Raw genomic sequence first — 26,646 nt, 5'->3', positions numbered from 1 at the left:
GATTAATACAGTGCTGCCATCAGCTGAGCCACCCCCATTCTCTAGGTGGGCTCTCATTATCCAGTCCACTTCACTGGATGTCGCTATGGCAGCTGAGATCCAAGATGGAGGGCAGCAGCTGGCAAGACCTCTGGAGGCCAAGGCTCAGAAATGACACAGTGTCACTTACCCTGCATTCTAAAGGTCTAAGCAAGATGAAAGGACAGCCTGGACCCACAGGGTGGAGAGAGAATCCTCTTTTTCATAAGACGAGCCACAAAGAATCAATGACCATAGTTAATCTACCCATAGAAACTTACGGAATAACACACCATATTTTCTTGGAATTGCTTGTTGATATGGCCAACTCACATATTCACACACTAAATAAGATTCTTGTGGGAGGAGACTGTGCCTTATTTCTATTTGTACTCAAGGGCCTGAGATCCATCAAACACTAGTGGCCTGCCCAAAGCTAATGGATGGGAAGATCATTCGGTTGGATAGAATTAAACGAGCAAAGATAAGGAAGCAAGAAAATACAAGAACTGTTCAATTCCCCAAAGTTGCTAATTTAGTGTATGACGGAGAGCAGAAAACAAAGGTTAGAAGAGCCCTGTATTCAAGCCAAAGGACTTGGACTGAGTGCTTGGGAAATAGGGTACCATGGAAGGTCTTTGAGTGAGAGAATGACTGGTACTGATGCGCCCCTAACATTGCTTGAACTAACTGGTGGCTGGGCTGAGGGGCCAGTTTAATCATTTTGCCACAACAGATACAAATGCTAGGGGACACAGGGGCTCCCTTACCTGGCCAGGGATGCAGTCAGTTGTCTTATGTGTCAGCTTCTCGTCTCATCAGCTCTGCTGCAGAATGGCCTGAGTCAACTTGATCATTCGCAATTGTCCATTTCGTGTCGGTGGATTGCTTTAGCCTCTACAGAGAGCTGCAAGTCTCTCATACCCTCAGTAGCAGATCATAGGTAACAATGAAATCAGGTCTCTGACCACATCTGCCTCATGAAGAAGCATTTATTAACATATAGGCCCAAAACTGTCACAGAATCTGCTCATGTAAGTCCAGGGAGACATCGCTGCATTTTTCAGACACCCTGAGAAATAGCCGGAGAAATAGCCTGCTTGAGGGTTTTACTTGGGGCAAAGGCCACCATGCTCTAATGGTAGATCTTAGCTAACATGAGTCCAGTCAGGCCACATAATCCATGTGTATTATGGCCAAATCTAGGACCGAATGAGAGTCCTAGGCCTAGGGTACCATTTGGGAGAGTGTAGGGCTCTGGGCTTTTCACATTCTTATGCCTCTCATCCAAAAACAGAGGTATTCTGCTTTCCATTATTTCCAGTCAACTCACATACTTTATACAGCACTCCTTTCACAGATGTCTGCATGTCTAATATTATTTGTGTTGTTTCAAAAATGCCCTGATATAAATTTTTAAGCTTTATTGAGGTATAATTCACATACTATATAATTCACCTATTGTTAGATCAACTAATATAGATCAAACCGTGATCCCTGCAGCTTTCGTGTATTAGTTATGCACTGTTGTTGCATAGAAAATTACCCCTAAACCTAATGGCTTAAAACAACATTTATTATCTCAGTTTCTGTGGGCCAGAAATCCACACAAGTTATCAGGGTCCTCTGCTTTGGGGTATCTCACAAGCTGCAGTCAAGGTGTCAGCTGGGTCCATGGTCATCTCATGGCTCGACGCAGAAGGATCAGCCTCCAAGTTCCCTTGAGTGGTTGTTAGGAGGATTGGGTTCTTCAGGCGCTGTTGGATCGAAGGCCTCAGTTTCTCTCTGGCTGGAGGCTGCTTTCGTGGAGGCTCGCCGTGTGTATCTCTCCAACACGGCAGCTTGTTTCATCAAAGCCAGCAGGCCTGGAAGGCAAGAGAGGCAGTGCGGGCAAGATGGAAGACACGATCTTTTATAACCTACTCTCTCGGAGCAACTCAGCACTTTTGCTATGTTCTATTAGTTCAACCAAATCGCTTGGTCGGGCCTGTTCTCGAAGGTAGAGGATTACTGCACAAGGGTGGGAACACTGGGAGGCTGCCTGCTGTAACTTACACCTTCCCATGGACTCTCGATGAGAGTCTTTCCGATGTCAACCAGCCACCCTCTTCTTTACGTACAGAAGCAAATCAACACAAGTATTTATCACCTTGAAGTCTATGTTTAAATATTTTAGGCCGGGCGCGGTGGCTCACGCCTGTAATCCCAGCACTTTGGGAGGCCGAGGCGGGTGGATCACGAGGTCAAGAGATCGAGACCATCCTGGTCAACATGGTAAAACCCCGTCTCTACTAAAAATACAAAAATTAGCTGGGCACGGTGGTGCATGCCTGTAATCCCAGCTACTCGCGAGGCTGAGGCAGGAGAATTGCTTGAACCCAGGAGGTGGAGGTTGCGGTGAGCCGAGATCGCGCCATTGTACTCCAGCCTGGGTAACAAGAGCAAAACTCCATCTCAAAAATAAATAAATACATAAATAAATAAATATTTTAAAGTCAGTTGCAGACAAAGCAATAAGTAGTGCTACTCTATTTGCCCAAGACACCAAACTACGTTTTTAAAACTTTCTATTAAAAATAATTTTATTTCTCAGTAGAGTTTCCTATGATCCACAGTCTTTATGTTTATCTTACCAGTTTTACGGGCCTTGTTTCCAAGTACGGCTTGTAGAGACGCAGAACAGGTTAAGCTAAAAAAAAATAAATGGGCCCAAGTCTTGAAAAGTTGAGTTTTTCTTCTGATTACAAAATCTTTAAATCCACAAAAAGGGACAACACGAAGTCACTGAGGTTGCCAGAATTCTAGCTGGAAAGGACAGTTGACATTGAGGTCATTCTTTCTAAGAAAATAGCCCTAAATTTTTGGTCTATCTTGAGTGGAGGAGGGAAAAAAGAACAACAGGATTAATTCTACTAAAAACAATCTACTCTCTCTTTGGTATTAGAAAACATAAACTGTATATTTTGATAAGAAAGAAAATACACTTATTCGGGATGTAATCTTTAAAACCTGACATAAAATTGACAATTTCTGCTGTGTGACTTGGCGAATGCAATAAAATCGTCTTTGTGTAGGTGAGTTCCGCGCACATCTCCTGTGAGCCTGCATTACGAAGGGTGATAGGAGAGGAGATAATGGACTCTCGCCCCTGCACAAGATCGGGTTTCTTGGAAATCCTTTGCTTTATTCAAATATGACTTGGATAAAAAAAAAATATTCTTGGGGTACACAAACCACAGAAGGCTTTTGGATGGAACACACTTTCAAAAATTAAATGATTCCAATCTTGCAAAGTTTCCGTTGGATTCATGTCCTTATAAAAGTCATTTTTACTCAACTTGGTAATTGGAAGGTCATATCAAAAGTGAACAGACTGCAAACTTGTCGATCGTATCATTAAGCAGTCAAACTTATAAAATTGCTCACTATTAAGAGAAGGTATAGCCACTCAATGTTGTTGGTAAAATCACTTTTTTCTAAAAACAGCAACAAACAACAATAGCAAATTTGAAAAATGGCTAAAATGAAAAGCAAAACGATTCAGATCCATCAACTCATGGTAGGAGAATAATACTGTGACAGAAAACAACAGGAAGACGGAGGCTTCTGTTTCTTTTGATGTAATTATAAGCACCTTGAGAAATGTCAGATTGTCTATTGAATAAAATCCATGTCAATCTGTCACATAAAAATACAACTTTTTTTTCTTTTTTCATAATCTCATGAAGTCAAGGCATTCCCTGGGCTTTGAGCTCGTTCCGGTGAGAAACAAAAAGACCTTTATGCAGCTATTCATTTTGAGGCATAAATAACCAGAATCCCAGATAAGAAAATTATATTTACAGCCTAACTTTATTATTTTGAAATCGTTGTTTTTCTCCTTAGCAGGTCAGCTGCACATTTTATCATGCCTGGCTCAGCAATATGTTCTTGGCTTCAGAAACATTGATGTTGAAAATTGAACATCTGGCCTTCCCTTTCTAACCCCCCTCTTCCATTTCTCCCCCAAATAATCAGCATTTCCTCCTTGGCTTCCCTGGCTTGAGTAGCTTTAAAAACTTGAATTCGGTGTATGTTATATTAGATTTGTCTGGTTTTGAGCCACTCTGATCCTACCTCCAGTTCTGAAAAGGTCTCAGCAGTGCCATGTCTGTTGTCCCTTTTTATAAACCACTTAAAAGAAAGATGAAATGTTATTCTGATGGGTGGGATTAATTGGTCACTAGTAAAAGAAATTATATCACTGCCCAAGGTCAGAATCCTATTTCTTTCCTCTCACCTCTTATGGATATTTTAAAGCACACGCCAGTGGAAATCTTCCCATAATGACATTCTAGACCTGAAGCTTGTTATTATTCTGGACCTGGGACTGAATGCAAAATGCAATGTGTATGTGGTATGCATGTTTTCTTTTACTTGACTCTAATAAGTTTCTGAAAACTATCTATAAACTTAATATTTTAAGAACCCCATTTCTAAGCCAAGAAGATTCATCAGTGACTCTGTATAACCCCCCAAATTTCCTTCTTGAATCAATGCTGATTTTCCCATAGTGTGAGGGGTACTGCTGACTATAAATTTGTCGGGTGAAACAGAGAGAAGCGGCAGATCCAAAGCGATCCCACAGCATTCCCAAATGCATTCAACATACCGGAGTGGAGGATGCAACCAGGATTACTTGAATTCCATTTGGATCCCCGTAATTCCATTCTTTTTAAAAACAGGTCATTCTTTTCTTTATTGTAATGAAACATTCTTCAATAATTCTTGCCTCTCCGGTGGAAGATGCTTTTGAAAAGCAAGACTTTGGTTGTATATTTTTTCTGGATTCTCTAGCGATATATCTTGCTGCAATCATTGAAAAATATCATGCTCTCTCTGGGGTCTTCACAGTCAATGGTAACTCAACATTTGATTGGGAAATATACTTTCTGTGGACTTTTTCAGGGTCGCTGAGATGTGAACAGAACCCAGCAGAACCCACTTCTGCTGTTTCTTTTTAAAGTAGGGCTGAGAATGGAAATAACGCTTTTCTAAGTGCAAGTGAACTTTGGCTTTCAAGAGACGCTATAGATTTCTGAGGGAGCGAGGGCATGTGTCTGGAACCCAGCACCTCCATGTGTTTCACAGCTTCTAAAATTTATCTCATGTGTTTAAGGTTTTCTGTGTAAATTTAAGGGACTTCACATTTCCAGCCAGTGTGTTAACGCTTAGATTAAGACCATACTTACACGCCTTTTTCTTACTTATAAGCAATTAAATGATGTACTAACATGAAAAGTTACTAATTACAGTGCTGATGAAAAAGTACTGGCAATGTGATAACTGCTACTATAAACATACCATTTTTTGATACTTCTAAACTGACCCTTTAAAAAGGCAATGTCTTTTTTTTTCTCAAGGAAAGGCTCTTGGAACCACTTAGTGAGTATATATTGAATATTTTACTTGCTTTTTTCTGTGAGACAGCAAAAATTTCATCCAAACAGAACCATGCTTCTACCACATAAATCACTCAGAAAATCTGGTAACTTTCCATGTGATTCAGTTAAATCCTCTAAATCCCACAGGAGAATTGACTTGCTTTTGGCGTATTTCACCATATTAGGAGGAAAACCAGTATCCTGGGACGTGGTAGTCAACAAGAACGGGCCAAAGGCAGATGTCCCAAACCCAGTCTTGTTAGCTTAGGCATTTTCGAATGGTGTTTCTCTTGGTCAAAGTTCCTCAGGAAGTTTCTTCTGTCCTCCATAACCCCTTAGGTCCCCCACAATGCCTTTAAAAGGACAGACTCTTTCCTTTTATAACTCAATATAAGATTTAAATGCAGAGGAAAGTTAACATGCTAAATGAAACCCAGCCTTACCTAACACCAGAACGGATGGGTTTGAGGGAACAGCAAGAGATGCAGGGAGAGGAGACGAGGGCAAGACACTTGCCAGGAAGTGGAGGGGCTGAGAGAAACAAAACAAGTTTTCCCACTTCTCAGTTTTGCCCAAGGCTGGCTCACATGTTAGTGGATTCTCTGAGCTGAGATAGAAATCCACCTTCTGGAGGTGGCTGCTATTTTATGGGTTGTGCAAACTCTAAACAACTTTAAACCAGAAGACCTTTGCACCCTCCATCATTTTGTTTTATTATATAAATATTAATGCGCAATGCCCAGGAAAGAGGTGTCCTGTGTCCTAAGGAGACTCACAGTTTGTTCATAGATGCTCAGATGTTTTCAAGAGACTGTTCTTTCAAGTGAGTAAATGGGATGGAGGAAGGGAGAGGAGACAGACTCAGAATGCCATCCAGTATAAATTATACTGATGCCACAGTGAAGAGAAACAGCTTGTCTGGAAGACTTCACGTATTCAAGTCAACAAGTGGCTAAGTGTTGTAAATATTTCCCAGGTCCGTGGGCTTGAGAGTAAATTTTAAAAATTGTATTGGGGCTCTCTGCCAAAGGCAGCAGAAGTCTAGCCTCTTCCAGGATCAGACTGGTCATTGGTCATCTCCACTCCTGGAAGAGTTTCAAACATCTATACTTTCAGACTGGAGGAAATAAGGTAAGGAAGGAAACAAAAAGAACGTTTCAATGTGTGGCCTCTTACTCCACCCTCCTGAGCAATCTTAGTCGTTCCTGATGAGACCCCTTCCCTTTTATTTTCTTTATTCTTCAATAGAAAATTTTGCATAGCAGAGCTACAGAATTTAGAGAATTTCTACATATACGCCTGATCTCTTCTGAAACTCGATAGACCTGCTGACAGGGAAAAGAAGAAAAGTATCGCATTGAGCCTAACGCAAGGGGGGCTTGGATCACCTAACCCCAGGCTCATTCTTCCTTAATTCAAAACATGGACTCCGTCTTGAAGTCTGAATCTCAAGTTAGATAATAAGGGGCCACTTGTTCAGGGAGCGAGACAAAGCAAAACAGAAGAACGTGGATAGATACGGAGGCGTGCCAGTGCAGGCCCTGTGCTAGTCCCTGAGTGTAGCCAGGTGAAATACTTACCACCAGCCTCTGTGGCCTGAGCCTAGGCTGCCAAACTGGCAGAGAATTGCTCCTTCAAAAGTTAGTGCTTAAATTAACTGCCCCCATCCCCACCGCAGCCCCAGGTGCTGCAAAAACTGGATTAATCTAAGGTATTTTTAACCCCCTGCTCCGCATACATATTTAGATTCTGGGGCTCCAAGCCAAAATTCCCCAGTGGACCACCTTATCCTTTGTTAATTGAAAAAATAAACAGTTCTGTGGTATGAAGAGGGTCGTTGTCACAGAAACATCTTTGATGCTGAGGCCGCTTTAGGGACACGTTTCCTGTGTCTTCCATGAAGTTTAGCACAAGACAAACTCAAGGACCTCGAGAAGCAAAGGAGCAACCAATAGTCCAATAGTCGGGACCCAAAGTGTTTTCTGTGAAGGTGATTGACGGGTAGTTAAACTCACCCTGACTCAGGCTAAATCCAGGCGTGGCGAGAGGTTTGGGGAGTAACAGCCTATGCATTCAACACTGCCCAGAAGTCAGAGCCCAGCACGGTGGGGTGTGACCAACGCGTGCACACCGGGCTACGGCTCCTCCTCTCTTGAAGTGGTGACGGCTTATGAAATTCTAGCCGCTACTGCTGATTCAGCGGAAGGCGCCCATGGAATGTTATTGCCAACCTATTATTTCTCCATTAATTAATCTATGCCCACCATGGGTCATGGGGAAGAAACGTTTATCAATATTGCATTTGTTTTTACTTGGTGTGAGAGGCGGAGGGAAGCTTGCATGTGCCTGTAACACACAGTTATATTTAATTGACGGGTTTTAAATAAGCATGAAGACCTAGCGGAGTGTTACTTTCCCCTCTGCAAAGGATTTGCTTCAAAGGGGTGAGGAACGCACATTCTCAAGGTGTCTGCCAACACCTGTTGACTGCTGTAGGGATGGCAGTGTGTCTGAGAGCCCAAAGAAAAGACCTGGAGCCACTTAGCCAATTTGTGAATGCACAGAAAACGTTAGTAAAGGACATTCCAAGTGCTACTCAAGGGAAAACACAAATGAAAAGAAAGCAGGATAGATATATTGCTGTTAGGGAGAAAGTTTGCGTGGTCTGGACAGAGGATGGAGCCTGTCACTCATTCCCTTAAGCCGGAGCCTAATCCAGAGAAAGGCCTTCACTCTCTACAGTTCTGTGAAGGCTGAGAAGTGTGGAAACTGCAGGCAAACGTTTAAAGTTAGCAGAATGAATGAATGCAGAGTCACTTCTTACTAATGAGCAAAGGAAGTGGTTTTTTGAGATAAAATTCATTCCTGGTGAAGATACCGTGAATATTGCTGAAATGGCAGCAAGGGAATTAGAATATTCCAACAACGCAGTTGATGAAGCAGCAGCGGGAGATGAGAGGACCGATTCAAATTTCGAAAGAAGCTTTACTTTGGGTAAAATGCTATCCAACAGCCTAGCAGGCTACAGAGAAATCTTTTCTAAGTGGAAGAGTCAATCAATGCAGGAAACTTCATCGTTTATTTTATTTCCCATCAGCAAAAAGATTACAACTGGCTGAAGCCTCAGATGATTATCAGCATTTTTAACAATAAAATATATTTAAATTTAAAGAAAAGAAAAGACCTAGAGCCAGCGAATGAGACACAGGCTTTATTGAAGACTTACCTATAGGGTGGTCCAGAAGCAGTGGACTAGGTAGGAAGACTCACTATCATTTGCAAAAAGTATGCAGAATATACAGCATTTTGGCTTAGCAGCCTCTACTTAGCACCCTCCATTTAACTCAAAACAAAGGGCCTTCACCCCCTGGATGGCCTGCACTTCAAGGAACAGGCCAGGATTTCAGATGTTCTTCATAGGGAAGAAGTTGGCCGCTCCCGTACTCCTTAGCTCAGAACTGAAACAAAATTCTTCTTAGATCATTCTCTAGGTTTGCCTAAGTTATTGCTGTCAGGTGCATCTGCCATACGCGCGGTACAGAGAGACACTTCAATGTGTGGTAAATAAGAAGCGTAGTTATGTAGACTCTACAACTGGGTGGACTAACCTGTTAACAGACCCACACCAATAATCAGAGAGCACACAGTCCAGTGTGCCGGCTAAAAGCGCCTGTGCTCGAGTCAGGCCGCCTTGGGTTCAAATCCTGACCCCTGCCACTTAGGTGAGTGACAGTCTTCAGGGTGTCTGAGAAGCAGACCCCAAGGCAAAGATCAAAGAACTCCACAGGGAAAGGGGTGAATGTTTGAGAAGCTTACTAGAGGAGAAGAGGTGTGATTTCAGTTGAAGGCCAGTCCTAACCTGATTCTCAGGGAGCTCAGAAATGGAAATTGCACCCCAGAATTCATCCAAAGGCAAAGAAGCTGGTCTTTTTTGGGTACTTCTTCACCATTTAGTCATCAGCTGGCGGGTGGAGGTTCAGTAATCAGCTCCTGAACGCTGAGGTACAGGTGAGGCAGCCACCGTGGCCCACAGGCAAATCTTTGAAGAATTTTGTAGCCATAAAGCCCTTGGCAGCAAAGCACACAGGACTGGGGGATGGGTGCAGAGAACTGGCGATCATGACCTCACAGGCTCTTGACAGGGGTACCAAGGGTGTTGACTGTTGTGAGTATGGACACACTTCCTAATTTCTCTATGCCTAAGTTTCCTTCTATAGAAAAATGGGAATGGGGCCGGGCACAAGTGGCTCACACCTGTAATCCCAGCACTTTGGGAGGCCTAGCCAGGTGGATCACGAGGTCAGGAATTCAAGACCAGCCTGGCCAAGATGGTGAAACCACACCTCTCCTAAAATACAAAAATTAGCCAGGCGCAGTGGCAGGTGCCTGTAATCCCAGCTACTCAGGAGACTGAGGCAAGGGAATCACTTGAACCGGGGAGACAGAGGTTGCAATGAGCTGAGATCACACCACTGCATTCCAGCCTGGGCAACAGAGTGAGACTCCATCTCAAAAAGAAAGAAAAAGAAAACAGGGGTATTTGTATTAACTTAAGACAATTGTAATAATGAAATGGAGATGCCACAGGTAAAAGGCTCAGAACCTGACACAGAGTAATGGTTCAATTAAACATTGCCCCTGATATTCTCCTGCTAGACTATGAACTCCACAAGAACAAGGAGAGCACCTTTTTCATTACCACTGTATCCCCACTCCCTAGAAAAATGCCAGATACAGAGGATGCACTCAGTAAGTATCTGAACAGCTTTACGGTAAGAAAACGACATAGGGATACATAAGACTTTGTGAAAGGCAGAGAAGTCACATCAGTTAGGATGGGAGAGTAGCCTCATGGCTGTTCAGAAATCAGTTGGGATGGGAGAGTAGCCTCATGGCTGTTCAGAAATCAGTTGGGATGGGAGAGTAACCTCATGGCTGTTCAGAAATCAGTTGGGATGGGAGAGTAGCCTCATGGCTGTTCAGAAATCAGTTGGGATGGGAGAGTAACCTCATGGCTGTTCAGACATCAGTTGGGATGGGAGAGCAACCTCATGGCTGTTCAGAAATCAGGATGGGAGAGTAACCTCATGGCTGTTCAGAAATCAGTTGGGATGGGAGAGTAGCCTCATGGCTGTTCAGAAATCAGTTGGGATGGGAGAGTAACCTCATGGCTGTTCAGAAATCAGGATGGGATGGGAGAGTAGCCTCATGGCTGTTCAGACATCAGTTGGGATGGGAGAGCAACCTCATGGCTGTTCAGACATCAGTTGGGATGGGAGAGCAACCTCATGGCTGTTCAGAAATCAGGATGGGAGAGTAGCCTCATGACTGTTCAGAAATCAGTTGGGATGGGAGAGTAGCCTCATGGCTGTTCAGAAATCAGTTGGGATGGGAGAGTAGCCTCATGGCTGTTCAGAAATCAGTTGGGATGGGAGAGCAACCTCATGGCTGTTCAGACATCAGTTGGGATGGGAGAGCAACCTCATGGCTGTTCAGAAATCAGGATGGGAGAGTAACCTCATGGCTGTTCAGAAATCAGGATGGGAGAGTAACCTCATGGCTGTTCAGAAATCAGGATGGGATGGGAGAGTAGCCTCATGGCTGTTCAGACATCAGTTGGGATGGGAGAGTAACCTCATGGCTGTTCAGAAATCAGGATGGGAGAGTAACCTCATGGCTGTTCAGAAATCAGGATGGGATGGGAGAGTAGCCTCATGGCTGTTCAGACATCAGTTGGGATGGGAGAGTAACCTCATGGCTGTTCAGAAATCAGGATGGGAGAGTAACCTCATGGCTGTTCAGAAATCAGTTGGGATGGGAGAGTAGCCTCATGGCTGTTCAGAAATTCTGTATTTGACAATAGGCAGAAGCAGAGCTTTCACGTGGGAAAGGATAAGTATATGAAAGCCATCACGGGGACTTACTAAAAAATACTTCTATTAGCAAAAATCAAAATCACTTTTCTCCAACTTCGCAGAACGGACCAGAATAGAGTCTTCTGCACTTGCTTCCTGAACCGCACCCGCAAAGACCAAAGCAGCAGCTTGAGCAAGTCTTAGAATCCAGGACAGACTGTCTAGTCCAGCAGCTCTTACTGTTTTTGATTCCAGGGCCTCCTTACATTCTTAAAAATTACTAAGTACTCCAAAGAGCTTAGTTCATGTGGAGTATAGCTACCAACATTTTCCATATTAGAAACGGAAACTGAGGAAAGTTTTAACTATTAATTACTTAACTGCAAAGTAATAATAATTACGTTAAATAACGCATTTCTATGAAAAATAAGTATAGATTTTTAAAAAAGTAAGATAATAATAGTGACATTGTTTTACATATTTTCCAATTTCTTAAACATCTGCCTCAATAAAGACAGCAGGATTCTCCTCTCTGCTTCTGTATTACTTACTTTGCAGTATGTTGTTTTGGTTGAAGTGTAGAAAGAAAATCTAGCTTCACACAGTTAATAGTTGGAAAAGCAGGAATATGTTCCAATTTTTTTCACATAATTTTGTCTTTGATTATACTCCAAAACTCTACACACGTTAGTTTTCAGAAAGGTGAGTTGCAGTATAGAATTTGAAACCAGGTAATTGAACATTTTATACTCAATTACATTAAATCTATTGCCTAACTTGCATTTTGGGTGTATTATTTTATCCATGCATGATTTTACAACATAATACCTTGGAAGATAATACACTGAGTTATGCAAATCTTCCCAATGTTGACACTTTTCATTTATAGTATTTTTAAATCCCATTTATAAATAATACCACTGATCTTATCAGAAAACTCTTTAAGTATTGAGAAACTTTCAAGCTCAGAGTAAAAAATACAAGTTCTCCAAATTCAATTTTCAATTGAAAGCTCAAATTTGCACTGTTGTAATTACCCTTGAGACTGAGAAGCCATCCCTGACCCTCCCGGCCTCTAGCACAGCCCTTGTCACATTCTCTTGAGATTATCTTCTTTTGTCACTGTCTCTCACTAAACCATGAGCTCCTTCCAAGCAGAACTATGTCTTCTATCTCCTGGTCCTCAGTACCTCACACATAAACATTATTCAGAGAGGGAATGATTGAATAAATCCCTAGGAATGATGAATTCGGTGGCTACAGAGGTCTGTCTCACATTCCCAGACAGAAGATTTTCTTATCACATAAATCCTATGTATCACTGAAAATGTAAGGCAAGCTGGAGCTGCCTTACAAGCATAGATGATGGCTGATGCACAAACACACGCCAGAGAAATCAAGGTCTGTCTTCCTCTGGGGCAAGGGCCCAGACTCAAAAGGCCAAATGGAAGCAGGGACAAAAGACGACTCCGTGAAGCGCAGCAGAGTGGGTGGGTCACATGTGGGACATGGAACCATTTCTGTGCGAAGGGCATAGAAAGAGCTTTGAAAGGAAGCAGAGGAAACAGAGAATGGGAAACACAAGTCCAGCCACAAGGACAGAAGAAAATAGACAACAAGACTAAAGGATGGCAGAAAAGCTGAGGAAGAAAAGGATAACCAGAGCCCAGCACTTGCTCTGCAGCTTCAGACAGAATAAGGTCAGACACAGTAAGGAGAAGTGGGTGTGAGCACAGCAGATGGACAGCAAAGAGAATACTTCGAAATATTTTCTGTTTCAAATTAGACTACCCCCTAAGTTCCTGACAGTCGCGCCCCCACCTCCTGGCCCCAAATTCATGTTTACTTGTGCAATAAAATTGTGTCTCTGGATTTGTCTACACTGGAGAGAAGGCCTTCCCTTCCCCCAAATATTTTTCTACTCACTTTCAAGAAGCCCTGAGTGACCTCTTCTGTAGGACCCGACCACATTTGCAACCATCTACATTTAGTCCACAGTGATTTTGTGTCTTAGTCCATTGTGTCCAGGACCTAGTGGTTATACCGGAGATTTTATTCCCAAGCCCTACCTGACAATACAACAAAACTAACATCAAGGCCGGGCGCGGTGGCTCACGCCTGTAATCCCAGCACTTTGGGAGGCCAAGGCGGGTGGATCACAAGGTCAAGAGATCGAGACCATCCTGGTCAACAAGGTGAAACCCGTCTCTACTAAAAATACAAAAAATTAGCTGGGCACGGTGGCGCGTGCCTGTAATCCCACCTACTCGGGAAGCTGAGGCAGGAGAATTGCCTGAACCCAGGAGGCGGAGGTTGCGATGAGCCGAGATCACGCCATTGCACTCCAGCCTGGGTGACAAGAGCGAAACTCTGTCTCAAAAAAAAACAAAAACAAAAAAACACTAACATTTAGGATGCGTGAAGGAACAATGAAGCAGACAGTCTATAACCAGTGTGGACACTATTGTGTGTCAGCGTTTTCTGGTGAACATCTGTTCCATAGGATGTTAATAGCCATGGCACGAGAACAAGTTGGGGACACTCAGGGTTGAAGAAAATTCAACAGGCTTCTTTATTGCAGGGATTTTCAAAGGTAATCTTCAAATTGGGAAGACAGCACACTGTATTTCCCGTGTATTTACAAGCAAGATCTTTTTTGCTGAGCAACTATCTCTCAGGATAACTCCCTGAAAACCACAGTTTGGAAACATTAGTATAAACTCTAATGGCAGAGAGAGGGTCTGTGAGGCCTCAGAAGCTCCTGGAAAATAAGTATTAATATATGTATTTAAATATTTTAATATAAATATTAAAAATAATTTCTGACAAGTGTTAAGATACTTCTGTTCTTTTGGGGTCCCTTCTGCAAATTTCCAATAATCCATTGACCTAGAGTCAGTTTTTCAGGTTAGCTTATTACTGTCATAGACAGACCAAGGCAGAGATGAAGTCTGAGGCTGGAAAATATCAGAGGGAGTTCTTCCCCGTGCCAGGTGCACTGTCTCCCAGATGCCTGCACGGCTGGCTCTCTTTCCTCCCTCACATCTCCTCAAACCTCGTCTCTTCGTCAGGTCCTTCTCTGACTGTCCAGTCTAGAATTACAGACCCACTCCCCAGTGCTCCCTCTGCCCTTTCTCTGCTGCACTTCTTTCATCCCACTTCTCAACGTCTAACATACTGTATAACTTAGCTATTTATTCTAAGTTTTATTCCTGTCTGCCTCTTCCAGAATGCAGGCTCCGTAAGGGCGGGAATGTTCATCTTTCTTGCTTACAATTGAATCTCCAGCAATGTCTGGGGCACATCAGCCACTCCATAGATCTTTGTTGAGTGAAGGAATAAATGAACGCACGAAAGAAGGAATGCGGGGTTTTCGTGGAGGTTGCGGAGCATGTTTCACATTTCTTTGTGGCGTCCCTCCATCCTTCAGCTGCTGAGCCTCTGGGTGTCATCAGGCTAAGCAGTCAGGGAGATCACATTCTGATCCTGTGGCACTGCCCCAGCTCCAGCCCTCTCAAGCCCTGGGTGTTTGGTATCCTCGAGGTGAAATAGCAGAAGCCTTTGCGTTTCCAAGGCTCTGTCACTCAGCGACATCACACAGCCACCTACAACAGACCGGCTTGCGAAATTGTTAAGGAGCCTAAGGATATTGTTTTCATTTCCACGTAAACATAAATGATCGGATACAAATGTGAAGCTGCTGCTCTGGAAAATAACCGTCAACAATCAAGGGAATGTGGCACAGTTTCCCTAACACTTCCCTAAACACTCCACATTTAGGGTGTGTGCTAATTTCTCTCTAAGTAACTTTTTTTGTTCTCCAACATAGTCTCACTCTGTCACCCACGCAAATGCAGTGGCGTGATCTCCACTCACGCAACCTCCGCCTCCTGAGTTCAAGCAATTCTCCTGCCTCAGACTCCCAAGTCGCTGGGATTACTGGCACCCACCACCATGCCCAATCAACATTTTCGGATATAACTCTTTTGTATTTAGTTAATGTCTTTGTGGGACATATTTAAAAACATAAGTACTAAATCAAAATTTATGAACCCTTTTAAGCCTTTTAATATATAGTTTGAAATTTCTTCCTAAAGGAAAGAGTCAAGGAGAACACATCATTTTGATGCAAGGAATATGTTAACTTCATGTAGAAGAATACCAGCATTTTAGGAAGAAATGATTTCCTTTGAGAATGTAAAGCCCTCATCGTATTCACTGTTTAATCCCTGCAGCCTGGTACACAACCGATACTCAATAGGTGTTTGTGGAATAAATGAAACAACACTGATGAGTTTTTACTGAGTTTTTTAAAATCAGGTCCTGTACAAGGCAGTTTTTAAAATTCCAAATGTTTTCTCTTTTTTATTTTACCAATATTCTCTTCATCGAAGTCAATTCTTTCACGTTAGCTTGCACGACCCATGTTTGATTAGTCAACAAAAATGTTCTTTCTCTGTTAATTAAGCATTGCAAATTAAAACCATTGTTGACTACAAATTTCATTCTGTGATTATTTATTTCCATCAAGTCCGATTTCCTGAGGTCAGTTATTCAGATTTACATTTTGGAAAGATGTTTTTTTTTCCCATCGATTTTAGTCAAAGCAGCGTTACCATGCATAGCTTAACTATGAACAATTGTATTTTATTCTGAGTATTTCTTACCTAAGTTAGTCGTTTCTGGTGCATTTTTGTAGTTTTTAATTTTACAAACAATAAGTGACTTTTGGGGCACTTAATCATATAACACCTATTTCATGTGTTTTTAGTAATATATAGTATGAATTGAATAACAGTTTTTATTTTATTAAACTGTCACAAAATTGTGATTCCTCTCAGATAGTAGAAGGTTGTTCTCTTATGAAAGTATCCTACACTCTCAAAATCTTCTCTCGACTTTGATGAATTCTGAAAGATGCTATGGTAAAGTCAGCATATCCCTGGGTAAAAATGGTATGAGTGCAAACACTGGGGTCAAAATGTTCTGTTTTGTGTTAGAAGATGCTCAATGCAAGACGTTAAAATTCAGTTAGGCATGGAAGAATAATTAAGATTTCCTGCCAGAACGAAGGAATACAGATGGTTTGCATGCAGCTACTTTGCTCCATAACTGTGGCTCCAACATCTGACCAGGTGGTAGTCTGATTCCACCCTTCCAGTGCATTTTCACTCATGTTTATACATTTTTCATCCAAATTTTGCCAACACTGACGAATCATCTTCTCATAAAATCTTTCTTGGATGAAATGTATTTTCTGAATCAAGTGCTATTAAATCATTTTACTTCTTTTAAATTATATACCACACATTTAAACTTTTAAAAATTTTTTTTCATTTTCATTTTTGTTTTGAAGTTTTATCAGATTATTTTCCTTGTAAATGTTATGATTTTGTGCAGCACATTTTTTTCAGTGTATAAAGAAAAATGGTTTAATTGACTCAGAGGTCAGCATAGCTGGGGAGGCCTTAGGAAACTTACAATCATGGCAGAAGGCACCTCTTCACAGGACATCAGGAGAGAGAATGAGAGCCGGTGGAAGAAATGCCAGATGCTTATTAAACCATCAGATTTTATGAGACTCACTCATTATCATGAGAATAGCATGAGGGAAGCCACCCCCCCCAACCCCACCATGACTCAATTACCTCCACCTAATCCCACCCTAGGACACTTGGGGATTATGGAGATTATAATTTGAGGTGAGATTTGGGTGGGGACACAGAGCCAAACCATATATTTTTATGAGACTCACTCATTATCATGAGAATAGCATGAGGGAAGCCACCGCCCAACCCCACCATGACTCAATTACCTCCACCTAATCCCACCCTAGGACACTTGGGGATTATGGAGATTATAATTCCAGGTGAGATTTGGGTGGGGACACAGAGCCAAACCATATATTTTTATGAGACTCACTCATTATCATGAGAATAGCATGAGGGAAGCCACCCCCCCAACCCCCCCCCCATGACTCAATTACCTCCACCTAATCCCACCCTTGGACACTTGGGGATTATGGAGATTATAATTCGAGGTGAGATTTGGGTGGGGACACAGAGCCAAACCATACATTTTTAACTGAGCCACTTTTTTGTGCTGGGCACTGTTCTGGAGGCTGGGATATAGGAGTAAATAAGCCGAATACAGATTCCTGCTGTCACGGAGTTTAATACTGAATCATAAGTTAGGGCTTTGTTGCTGTCTGCAAGTAATTTTAGTGTGATAATCTCCGTGAGTTTTCCACTTGAGGCCACTATTTCTAACGAGTTCAATGTTTCTGCTCCAATTTTACTGATTTAGTTTTGGTCAAGAAGACTTGATTCTTCTATCAGCTGTTTGTTTGTATCTTGCCATGTGTAATTTTAGCTCTGGGCAGTTTTATTTTACATTGATTATTTCTAAAAAGTCTGTTTCTTTCCTGAGCCGATTTTTGCAGTATCCGATATGAGCAACATGATATGATCCTTTAGATGATTTTCGTTGATAACAAGTTTTACCACTTGCAGATCGTCGCCATTGTCAGTTTTATTTTGGGTTGACGATTTCCGACAAGCCGAAGTTTTCTCGAACTACTTAGTCAAAAAGCCCTTTGGCTTAAATTTTCAGTGTCAAAACTTGAGAGTATATGTATTTTAAAATCCCTATCAAAATAGTCTGATTTTTGTGATTCTAGAATTCTTATTTTGAAAGAATGAAATGAGAAAACAAGAAGAGTCATGGATGTTTGCAGTGCACTTCTTAGATTTTAATGTGCACATGAATAATGTGAGCTCTTGATAAAATGCAAAGCCTGATTCAGTGAGTATGGGTAGAGCCTAAGACTTGGCATTTCCAACATTTCTGGTGATACCAATACTGCCAATCTACAGGCCGAATAGGAATAAGCCAGAGTGGGTGCTTTGAGGTTCAGCAGGCCTGGGTTCTAGCCTATTGCTGGCTGTCTAATCTTGAGGAAGTTACTTAACCTCTGAATCTGTTCTTTTCATTTGTAAAATGAAATTGTAATAATGTTATCTATCTAAGAGAGGTGTTGTCAGGGGCAAATTAGATGAGTTACATACAATGTTAGGTACTAGGTATAGGACCCAGCACCTAGCAAATGATAAAGGTAACTAACCTTGTTAACTTATGGGTGAAAGTACACAGCATGTTCAGGGAATGAATGGTAAGGGGTTTGATGTGGCATGCAGTCTGGCTATTGAAAGTGTGGTCTCTGGACCAGCAGCATCTGGGAGCCTGACAAAATTGCAGAATCTCAGACCCCACCTCAGACCTACTGAATACGGATGTGCACGTTAACAAGATCCCCTGGAGATTCCCGGGCACCTTACAGTTAGAGAAGTGCTGGCACCATATTTATTTAAAGACAGAGAGCTCAAGGCAAGTCTGGAAGGGCAAGAAAAGTAAGCTGAGATAGTGCCTAGTACCCAGTAAGTGCCCAGTGTGAGCTGAGACAGTGCCTAGTACCCAGTAAGCGCTCAGTATGAGCCGAGACAGTGCCTAGTACCCAGTAAGCGACGAGTGTGAGCTGAGACAGTGCCTAGTACCCAGTAAGCGCTCAGTATGAGCCGAGACAGTGCCTAGTACCCAGTAAGCGCCGAGTGTGAGCTGAGACAGTTCCTAGTACCCAGTAAGCGCCCATTGTGAGCTGAGACAGTGCCTAGTACCCAGTAAGCACCCAGTGTGAGCTGAGATAGTGCCTAGTACCCAGTAAGTGCCCAGTGTGAGCTGAGACAGTGCCTAGTACCCAGTAAGCGCCCAGTGTGAGCCGAGACAGTGCCTAGTACCCAGTAAGCGCTCAGTGTGAGCCGAGACAGTGCCTAGTACCCAGTAAGCGCCCAGTGTGAGCCGAGACAGTGCCTAGTATCCAGTAAGCGCCCAGTGTGAGCCGAGACAGTGCCTAGTACCCAGTAAGCGCCCAGTGTGAGCCGAGACAGTGCCTAGTACCCAGTAAGCGCCCAGTGTGAGCCGAGACAGTGCCTAGTACCCAGTAAGCGCCCAGTGTGAGCCGAGACAGTGCCTAGTACCCAGTAAGCGCCCAGTGTGAGCTGAGACAGTGCTTAGTACCCAGTAAGCGCTCAGTGTGAGCTGAGACAGTGCCTAGTACCCAGTAAGCGCTCAGTGTGAGCCGAGACAGTGCCTAGTACCCAGTAAGCGCTCAGTGTGAGCCGAGACAGTGCCTAGTACCCAGTAAGCGCCCAGTGTGAGCCGAGACAGTGCCTAGTACCCAGTAAGCGCCCAGTGTGAGCCGAGACAGTGCCTAGTACCCAGTAAGTGCCCAGTGTGAGCCGAGACAGTGCCTAGTACCCAGTAAGCGCCCAGTGTGAGCCGAGACAGTGCCTAGTACCCAGTAAGCGCCCAGTGTGAGCTGAGACAGTGCTGAGTACCCAGTAAGCGCTCAGGAAAGGGAAGTCATTATTTCTGTCGAGCCTAGCAACATTGCCAACATGTGTTGTGTCAACATTTTCACCAGTGAGTAAATGAGAAAATGTAAAACATTGAATTAACTCTTTTTGGTATTACAATGCCCATTTTTATGTGAAATGATGGGAAAAGTAGACGAAATTCTTTAAATTTTCATATGACAGAAGGAAAACTTCAGTGATCCCATGTTCTCTTCCACCCACTTTCCGTGTTCTTTTTTTTTTTGAGATGGAGTTTCGCTCGTTACCCAGGCTGGAGTGCAATGGCACGATCTCGGCTCACCGCAACCTCCGCCTCCTGGGTTCAGGCAATTCTCCTGCCTCAGCCTCCTGAGTAGCTGGGATTACAGGCACGCGCCACCATGCCCAGCTAATTTTTTGTATTTTTAGTAGAGACGTGGTTTCACCATGTTGACCAGGATGGTCTCGATCTCTTGACCTCGTGATCCACCCGCCTCGGCCTCCCATCTGTGTTCTTAAAGACTGACACCACGAACACCTGCAGATGGTGAGGGTTTATGACGATGGGCCGGGGGCAGCTTGGGTGGCTTTGTGCTGCTGAACACTGCTGAGCGGAGTGGACCAGCCCATCTGACTGTTCTCCCTCTCCTCGCCCCACAACGTCTGCTTTTGAAAGCAAGAGTGAGAATGTTTTCTGCAAATTGCGAAAGTTCTCCCTCTTGCCGTACCACACCAGGGTGCATTCTGCAGTTAGAGGAGCAGTGCTGACAAGGAGTGGGAGCCCGTGACAAGACCAGCAGCTGTGGTAAAGAGCCCTCATGCAGGAGTAAACTCCAGCTGTCCCCGTGAAGTCTGCCCCGGCAGAGTGTTTAAGAGGGAGAAGGTAGAGAGGTAGAGTCTCCCTAGCAGCAGCCCTCAGATACAGGCTAAAACGCGTAGGATTTGCAGAGTCCAAGGACCTAGGGTTGAAGAAAGTTGCTTTGCATGGCAGGACCTGAGAGAACTTTTCCAGTGTGAGCGTTAGACTTTTGGACACCGGTGAACTGCTGGCTCCGTTTTCTGGAGGCCGCACTGCACCAGGACACCCTCGGTGCTCAGAGCCAGCACTGACTTTGCAATGCATGTGCTTCTGCTTCCAAGGGCTTGGCTCTCCCTGAGTGCTCACTCAGTAATTCAAAGAGCAAACAGTTCTAACGAGCCCAAGAACCAAGGCCCATCGAGGTTTAAAGCTTCTCTTGTTTAAAAACATTTTGTATTTACTGCCTTTTTATTTTTTAGATCAAACACAGAAATCTGTGTGCTGTAGTAAACCGCCCGCTCCTTCTTTACTCCCTGGTGTTATATATGCAGTTGTGCTGCTTTCTGATTCTAGAACATTTATATGCAAATAGAAGTAATAATCATGTGATATAGGGAAATACAGTGTTGTGAGCAGTTCTTCGACTGGTCTCTTCTTGGCAGAGCAACCCGAGGCAGGAGGGGAGCCAGAGTTCAGAGCTGCACCATGCAGGGGTGAGACAGGAACCTCATTTAATGCCACACTATATGCTGTATGTCCAAAGGGGACTTCCCTGGCATCTTTTTGAATATTCAATTTATGCAAGCTCATCATTAATTCACTTTCAAAGTGTGATATCAACAGACTTCCCATAAAAACCATTTCTCAAATAATGAAGGCTTTAGTTCTACTGGATGGCTTTGAAATGGCAGCCCTTGCAAACGCGATTAAAAGTCTCCATTGGAGTTCGCTATTAATGAATAAGATTTTGTACTTATGCATATGAGGACTTCTGCTGAGAAAGATTTCAAATTCTGCTCTCAGTGAGGCTCGGGGCAAACATCACCACTTCCCATCATGAGTAGATACACTAGGGCTGACCTACGTGGCCAAGAGAAGCCATGACCGAAAATACTAAGTATTTTATCCTTTTACCAACGATGACGATGCCGACCACCTCCCAGTTGTTTTACGTATTAACAATGTTTTTTGTTTTCTGTATTCTGATGCTTTTACACCTGGGGCTTTGCTTCCCCTAAGCAGACTGCCCCTCCCAGGGCTAGCCAATTCCTGGAGACAGTAAGTGACTCAGCACAGCACACTTTTAAATACAAACCAATCACTCAGGAGGCTCAGCCACCTCCTTATAGGCCTCTTGCACTCCAGGCTACCACTCACCTTCCCTAAACACCCCAGGGCCAGGTACCAGACCATTAGGGACGGTCCCTATGCCCCAGTCTGCTGAAATGGTTTCTGTCAGCCAATCCTCAGCCTGCTTACCCTGCCTTGCCTGTTCCTTTTCACAGAAACACAGTGAAGTCCTCTGTCCCCAGCACTCCCCCACTTCTGCCTCCTGACTGACCTGTGCACCCACTATGACACGGCATCCCCCTTCGCTTGAGATCTGTGAGTAGCACTACTTCTTTTCAAGAGCAGTCATCTACTGCTGTGCTGCTGTTACCATACCTCAAATTTTCTATTAACCTTATAGAACTTTATAATTATTTATATGCTCTATAAAGCATAGACTTTAAAGTGCTGGACACCTCATTTGCTCACCAGGTGAGAGCAGCACCTCTCTAGCGGTTTTCTGTTTTCTGAGTTTTTTTGAGACAGAGTTTCACTCTTCTTGCCCAGGCTGGAGTACAAATGGCACAATCTCAGCTCACTGCAATCTCTGCCTCCTGGGTTTAAATGATTCTCCTGCCTCAGCCTTCCAAGTAGCTGGGATTACAGGTGTGTGCCACCACGTACAGCTAATTTTGTATTTTCAGTAGAGATGGGGTTTTACCATGTTGGTCAGCCTGGTCTCAAACTCCTGACCTCAAGTGATTCATCTGCCTCAGCATTCCAAAGTGCTGGGATTACAGATGTGAGCCATCGCACCCGGCCATCTCGATTCCCCAGTTCTTCCAGTGAGCACCTGTCATCTTCCGTTTCCCCATACCCTTTGTTTCCCGGCCAGGACTGTTTGCGTCAGACTTGCTACTCCCTTTGCATTCTGAGAGCTTCAACCTCAACACCTCCCTAGGAGCCCTGGCCCCCAATTTAAGAACCAACTCTGAAGCTGCTCACTGTAGTTACTTCTGCCAAACATTTGGATTTCTTTCATTTTATCCTTGGGATTACAGAGATGTTGTTACACCTCCCCATCTGGAAATTCCTCAGAGGCCGGTGAAAATGACCCTCTTTCTGTGGATATTGAGCGTTCTTGGATTGGTAAAGAAAATATTTCTCTCCTTCCTTCCTCAAAGAGTTAATTTCTTGGAGGCCCCATTTCCTTGAGAAAGAGACCTCTGCCACCAGCATGAGAGAGCAGAGAGATCCATTTCCCTCTGTTCAAAATCTCATCATGTGCTTGTTCTCCTCTGGAAGGATTTGGTAACAACTCTCTGCACAAAGAGGACCCACGTTCACATTCAATTTTACTAAGGCCAAGGTAACTGCTTTTAAAAGGTATGCAGGGTCCAAAAGTTCTTCTCTCACTGAACTTGAGATATGCAAGAGATGCTTGGCTTCAGCTCCCGCTCATCCCCCATGCTCCAAAGAAAGGGAACAAGGAAAGATTTTGTTTTCCCTGATGCTAAACTCGTATCACAGGGTGTGGGAGTCTGTGTAGGGTTCCTCCCCTTTTCTGTTTCTCTAGCTCGTGGCCCATCCACCTCCACCGCCATTTTCATGCTGCTGATATACCTGAGACTGTTCAATTTACACAAGAAAGAAGTTTAATTGGACTTACAGTTCCACGTGACTGGGGAAGCCTCACAATCATGGTGGAAAGCAAGGAGGAGCAAGTCACATCTTACGTGAATAGTGGCAGGCAAGGAGAGAGATTGGGTGGGGAAACTCCCCCTTATAGTACCGTCAGATCTCGTGAGATTTATTCACCATCATGAAAACAGCACAGGAAAGACCTGCCCCCGTGACTCAATTACCTCCCACTAGGTCCCTCCAACAACATGTGGGAATTTAAGATGAGATTTGGGTGGGGACACAGCCAAACCATATGAACCCCTAACACGGTTGTCTATTTCTCTATAATATTTCACCTGAAATGGAGGCAGTGTTCCAACCACAGTAAACATAACTCAGCAATATAGGAGAGAAGAAAGAAGGAAACATGGAATTGATCTAGCTACCCATTGTTGCAGGGCATTTGACTGAATTTAGGTTTGAGCTGGGAGACTCAGACTCCTCAGTGACAATATGCCTAGTTGAGATGGCCACATCTCTGGGAAATCATTCCCAGCCTCTTTCTCCACACGCGAACTTAGAACCCAGAACCTAGAAAGAGAATCCTCCCAACCACCTTAGCTGATGTTCTTAGTACTCTCCCATGGCCCCATTTCCTTCTTATCTCAGGGTCCCTAGCCCAAATGACAGTCCCCCAGAGAAATGCACCTGTGTTCCTCTGTCTGAAGGCCTTTGCTGCTACTTTGTAGGCCAAAAGTACAAGGGAGTTATTCTCCCCATGAATAACCCTCAACAAAAAATGAATGGGTATTGGTACATAAATACCCCAGCTCCCTTGCCCTTGTGTGGAATGCTTTCTACCCCAGGGTGTGCTCTACGCTGGCTCCAAGAGATCCACAGCAGGACCAAGTTTTAGTTTCCTAGTGGTAGCTTGCTTGATGGTGAACTCTTACTGTGGCTGCCCTTCCTCCCTGCCTCACTTTCCCACTCTCCTACCAGTGTTTCCTGGGAGCACCTCCATTAATGTCCGTAACTTAGTATCTGCTTCTGGAGGGACACAGACCAAGACATCATTTGTGAAAGAGATCAGTCCTTCTGCTACATGTTCTCCTTGTCCAAAATAAGAGGTGAACTTTGATTGAGTCATTTGTTACACAAAAAGTAGTTCTTGTACGTATCACATTTACCAAGGCCTCTGCTCACTGCTTCTGCTTAGAAAGCCAGCCTCAATCCTCTTCTTCATTGTCCCACAGAGTAAAGGGAAGTGGGGAATAATGATGAAATGCCAAGGCTCCAGTCAGAGCACCTGGGATTGGATTCCAGCCCTAACCCTCGCTAGGTGTGCAATTTTGAATAATTCATTCTCCTGGTCTCCAAGTCTTCATTTCCCTCTCTGTGACATGGATAAAAGAGTTGTGCCTACCTTAAAGGATTTAAATGAGATAACTTATGCACAGCACTGAGCACATCATGCGCTGCAAAGCACATGCTCAATACGTGGCAGATTCTCTTACTGTCCTTCGAGTTTCAGTTTCTTACTGTCCTTCCCTCTCCTTGGGGAAGCCTTGCCTGACTTAAGAGTAAAGCTCCCCCTTACGTTCCCACAAGTTCCCTATTCTTCCTCTATGAAAACCATCACTGCTCTTTATTTCAGTTAGTGTTTGGTGCCTGTGAACTGTGATGTTTCATTGTCCCATGAGAGCAGGCACTTTTTTGTCTGCCTCGTGCCCTCATATATATAACATATGTATGTGTGTGTGTGTGTGTGTGTGTGTGTGTGTGTGTATTTGTGGCATTCATCTCCTGTGGCTGCCACAAGCAGTTACTGTACTGCAAACTGGCTAGTTTAAAACAACAAAAAATTATTTCCTCACTCTTCTGGAGACTGGAAGTCCAAGATCAGTGTTTGCAGAGCCACATGCCCTCTGGAGGCTCTAGGAGAGAACCTGTTCTTTGCGTCTGCCAGCTTCTGGTAGCCCACGAGGCAAGCATGCCTTTACTTCACAATCTCCGTCACGTGGTCACACTGTCTTCTTTTCTGTGTCTGTCTTCTCTGCGTGTCTCCGGTAAGGACACTTGTGCTGATTTGACCAAGGATGATTTCACCTCAAGATCCCTAACTTAATTACATAAGCAAAGAATCGTTTTCCAATTAAGATCACATTCAGAGGTTCTGGCAATGAGGTCATGGATATATCTTTTGGGTGGCCACCTACACTGGTAGGAGAGTGGGAAAGTGAGGCAGGGAGGAAGGGCAGCCACGGTAAGAGTTCATCATCAAGCAAGCTGCCACTGGGAATCTAAAACTTAGTCCTGCTGTGGATCTCTGGGAGTTAGCGTAGAGCACACCCTGGGGTAGAAAGCATTCCGCACAAGGGCAGGGGAGCTGGGGTATTTATGCACCAATACCCTTTCATTTTTTTGTTGAGTGTTATTCATGAGAAGCATAATTCCCCTGTACTTTTGGCCTACAAAGTAGCAGCAAAGGTCAGAGAAACACAGGTGCATTTCTCTGGGGGACCGTCGTTTGGGCTAGGGACCCTGAGATAAGAAGGAAATGGGGCCATGGGAGAGTACTAAGAACATCAGCTAAGGTGACTGGAAGGATTCACTTTCTAGGTTCTGGGTTCTAAGTTTGCGTGTGGAGAAAGAGGCTGGGAATGATTTCTCAGAGATGCCACCATCTAAACTAGGCATATTGTGGTGGCCTCCACTCAGCCCATTACTCTATACATATCTATAGTTTATGTACCAAATGTATGTTTAATATAGCCATACATATGTATGAGGCGGGGTGTGTGTGTGTGTGTGTGTGTGTGTGTGTGTGCCCTCAGTATGTAGCACAGAGTGGTTCACATCATGGACGAGCAATACTTGCAGTTGAAGGAGCAAACAGACAAACAGAACAGGGACACTGCCTTCTAAGAATCACAAAGAAACTAATGTCAAAAGTAGACCAATGGATGGAGAATATCCTACTCTTCACAAAACATGTCATTCCCTCACAACGCTCCTCCAACATCAGCAAGTAACTGACGAGAGTGCCTTGACTTGGTAAGGCTGTGATTGCTTCTAGAAGTACCGTCCTTTCTCAGGTCACAGCCTGCCTCCAAAATTTCCCAGGAGAAAACACAATAGGCCTTTCACTTCCTAATTAGCAAGATCCTGTCCAGAATATTCTAGGACTTCAAAGAAGCTTTCATTCACCAGGCTTTCTTTAAAGAAACCCTAGCTCCCGACTGTTCACAGCTTTTCATTATAAACCCAGG

General features: G+C 43.8%; 1 protein-coding gene across 2 annotated transcripts in view; it reads right to left on the bottom strand.

The window, feature by feature from the left end:
- Positions 1–1,429: 1,429 nt before the first annotated feature.
- Positions 1,430–26,646, bottom strand: part of BBS9 (Bardet-Biedl syndrome 9) — a 749,186-nt gene continuing 723,969 nt past the window's right edge. Inside the window, exons 24-25 of one of the 2 annotated variants that reach the window (XR_013523801.1) lie at positions 2,652–2,707; positions 1,430–1,883 (exon numbers count right to left, since the gene is read on the bottom strand). Coding sequence is in view for 1 of the 2 variants with exons in the window: in XM_078342174.1 (XP_078198300.1) it covers positions 2,703–2,707 (5 nt within the window). In the remaining variant the exon portion in view is untranslated. Of the gene's footprint in view, positions 2,708–26,646 lie in introns of both variants that reach the window. The other variant, XM_078342174.1, reaches the window with a different exon arrangement.

This window comes from Callithrix jacchus, chromosome 11 (assembly GCF_049354715.1).
Source record: "Callithrix jacchus isolate 240 chromosome 11, calJac240_pri, whole genome shotgun sequence".
NCBI classification, from domain to species: Eukaryota; Metazoa; Chordata; class Mammalia; order Primates; family Cebidae; genus Callithrix; species Callithrix jacchus.
Note: the sequence above shows the minus strand (reverse complement) of the source record. Positions and strands in the feature narration are given on the sequence as shown.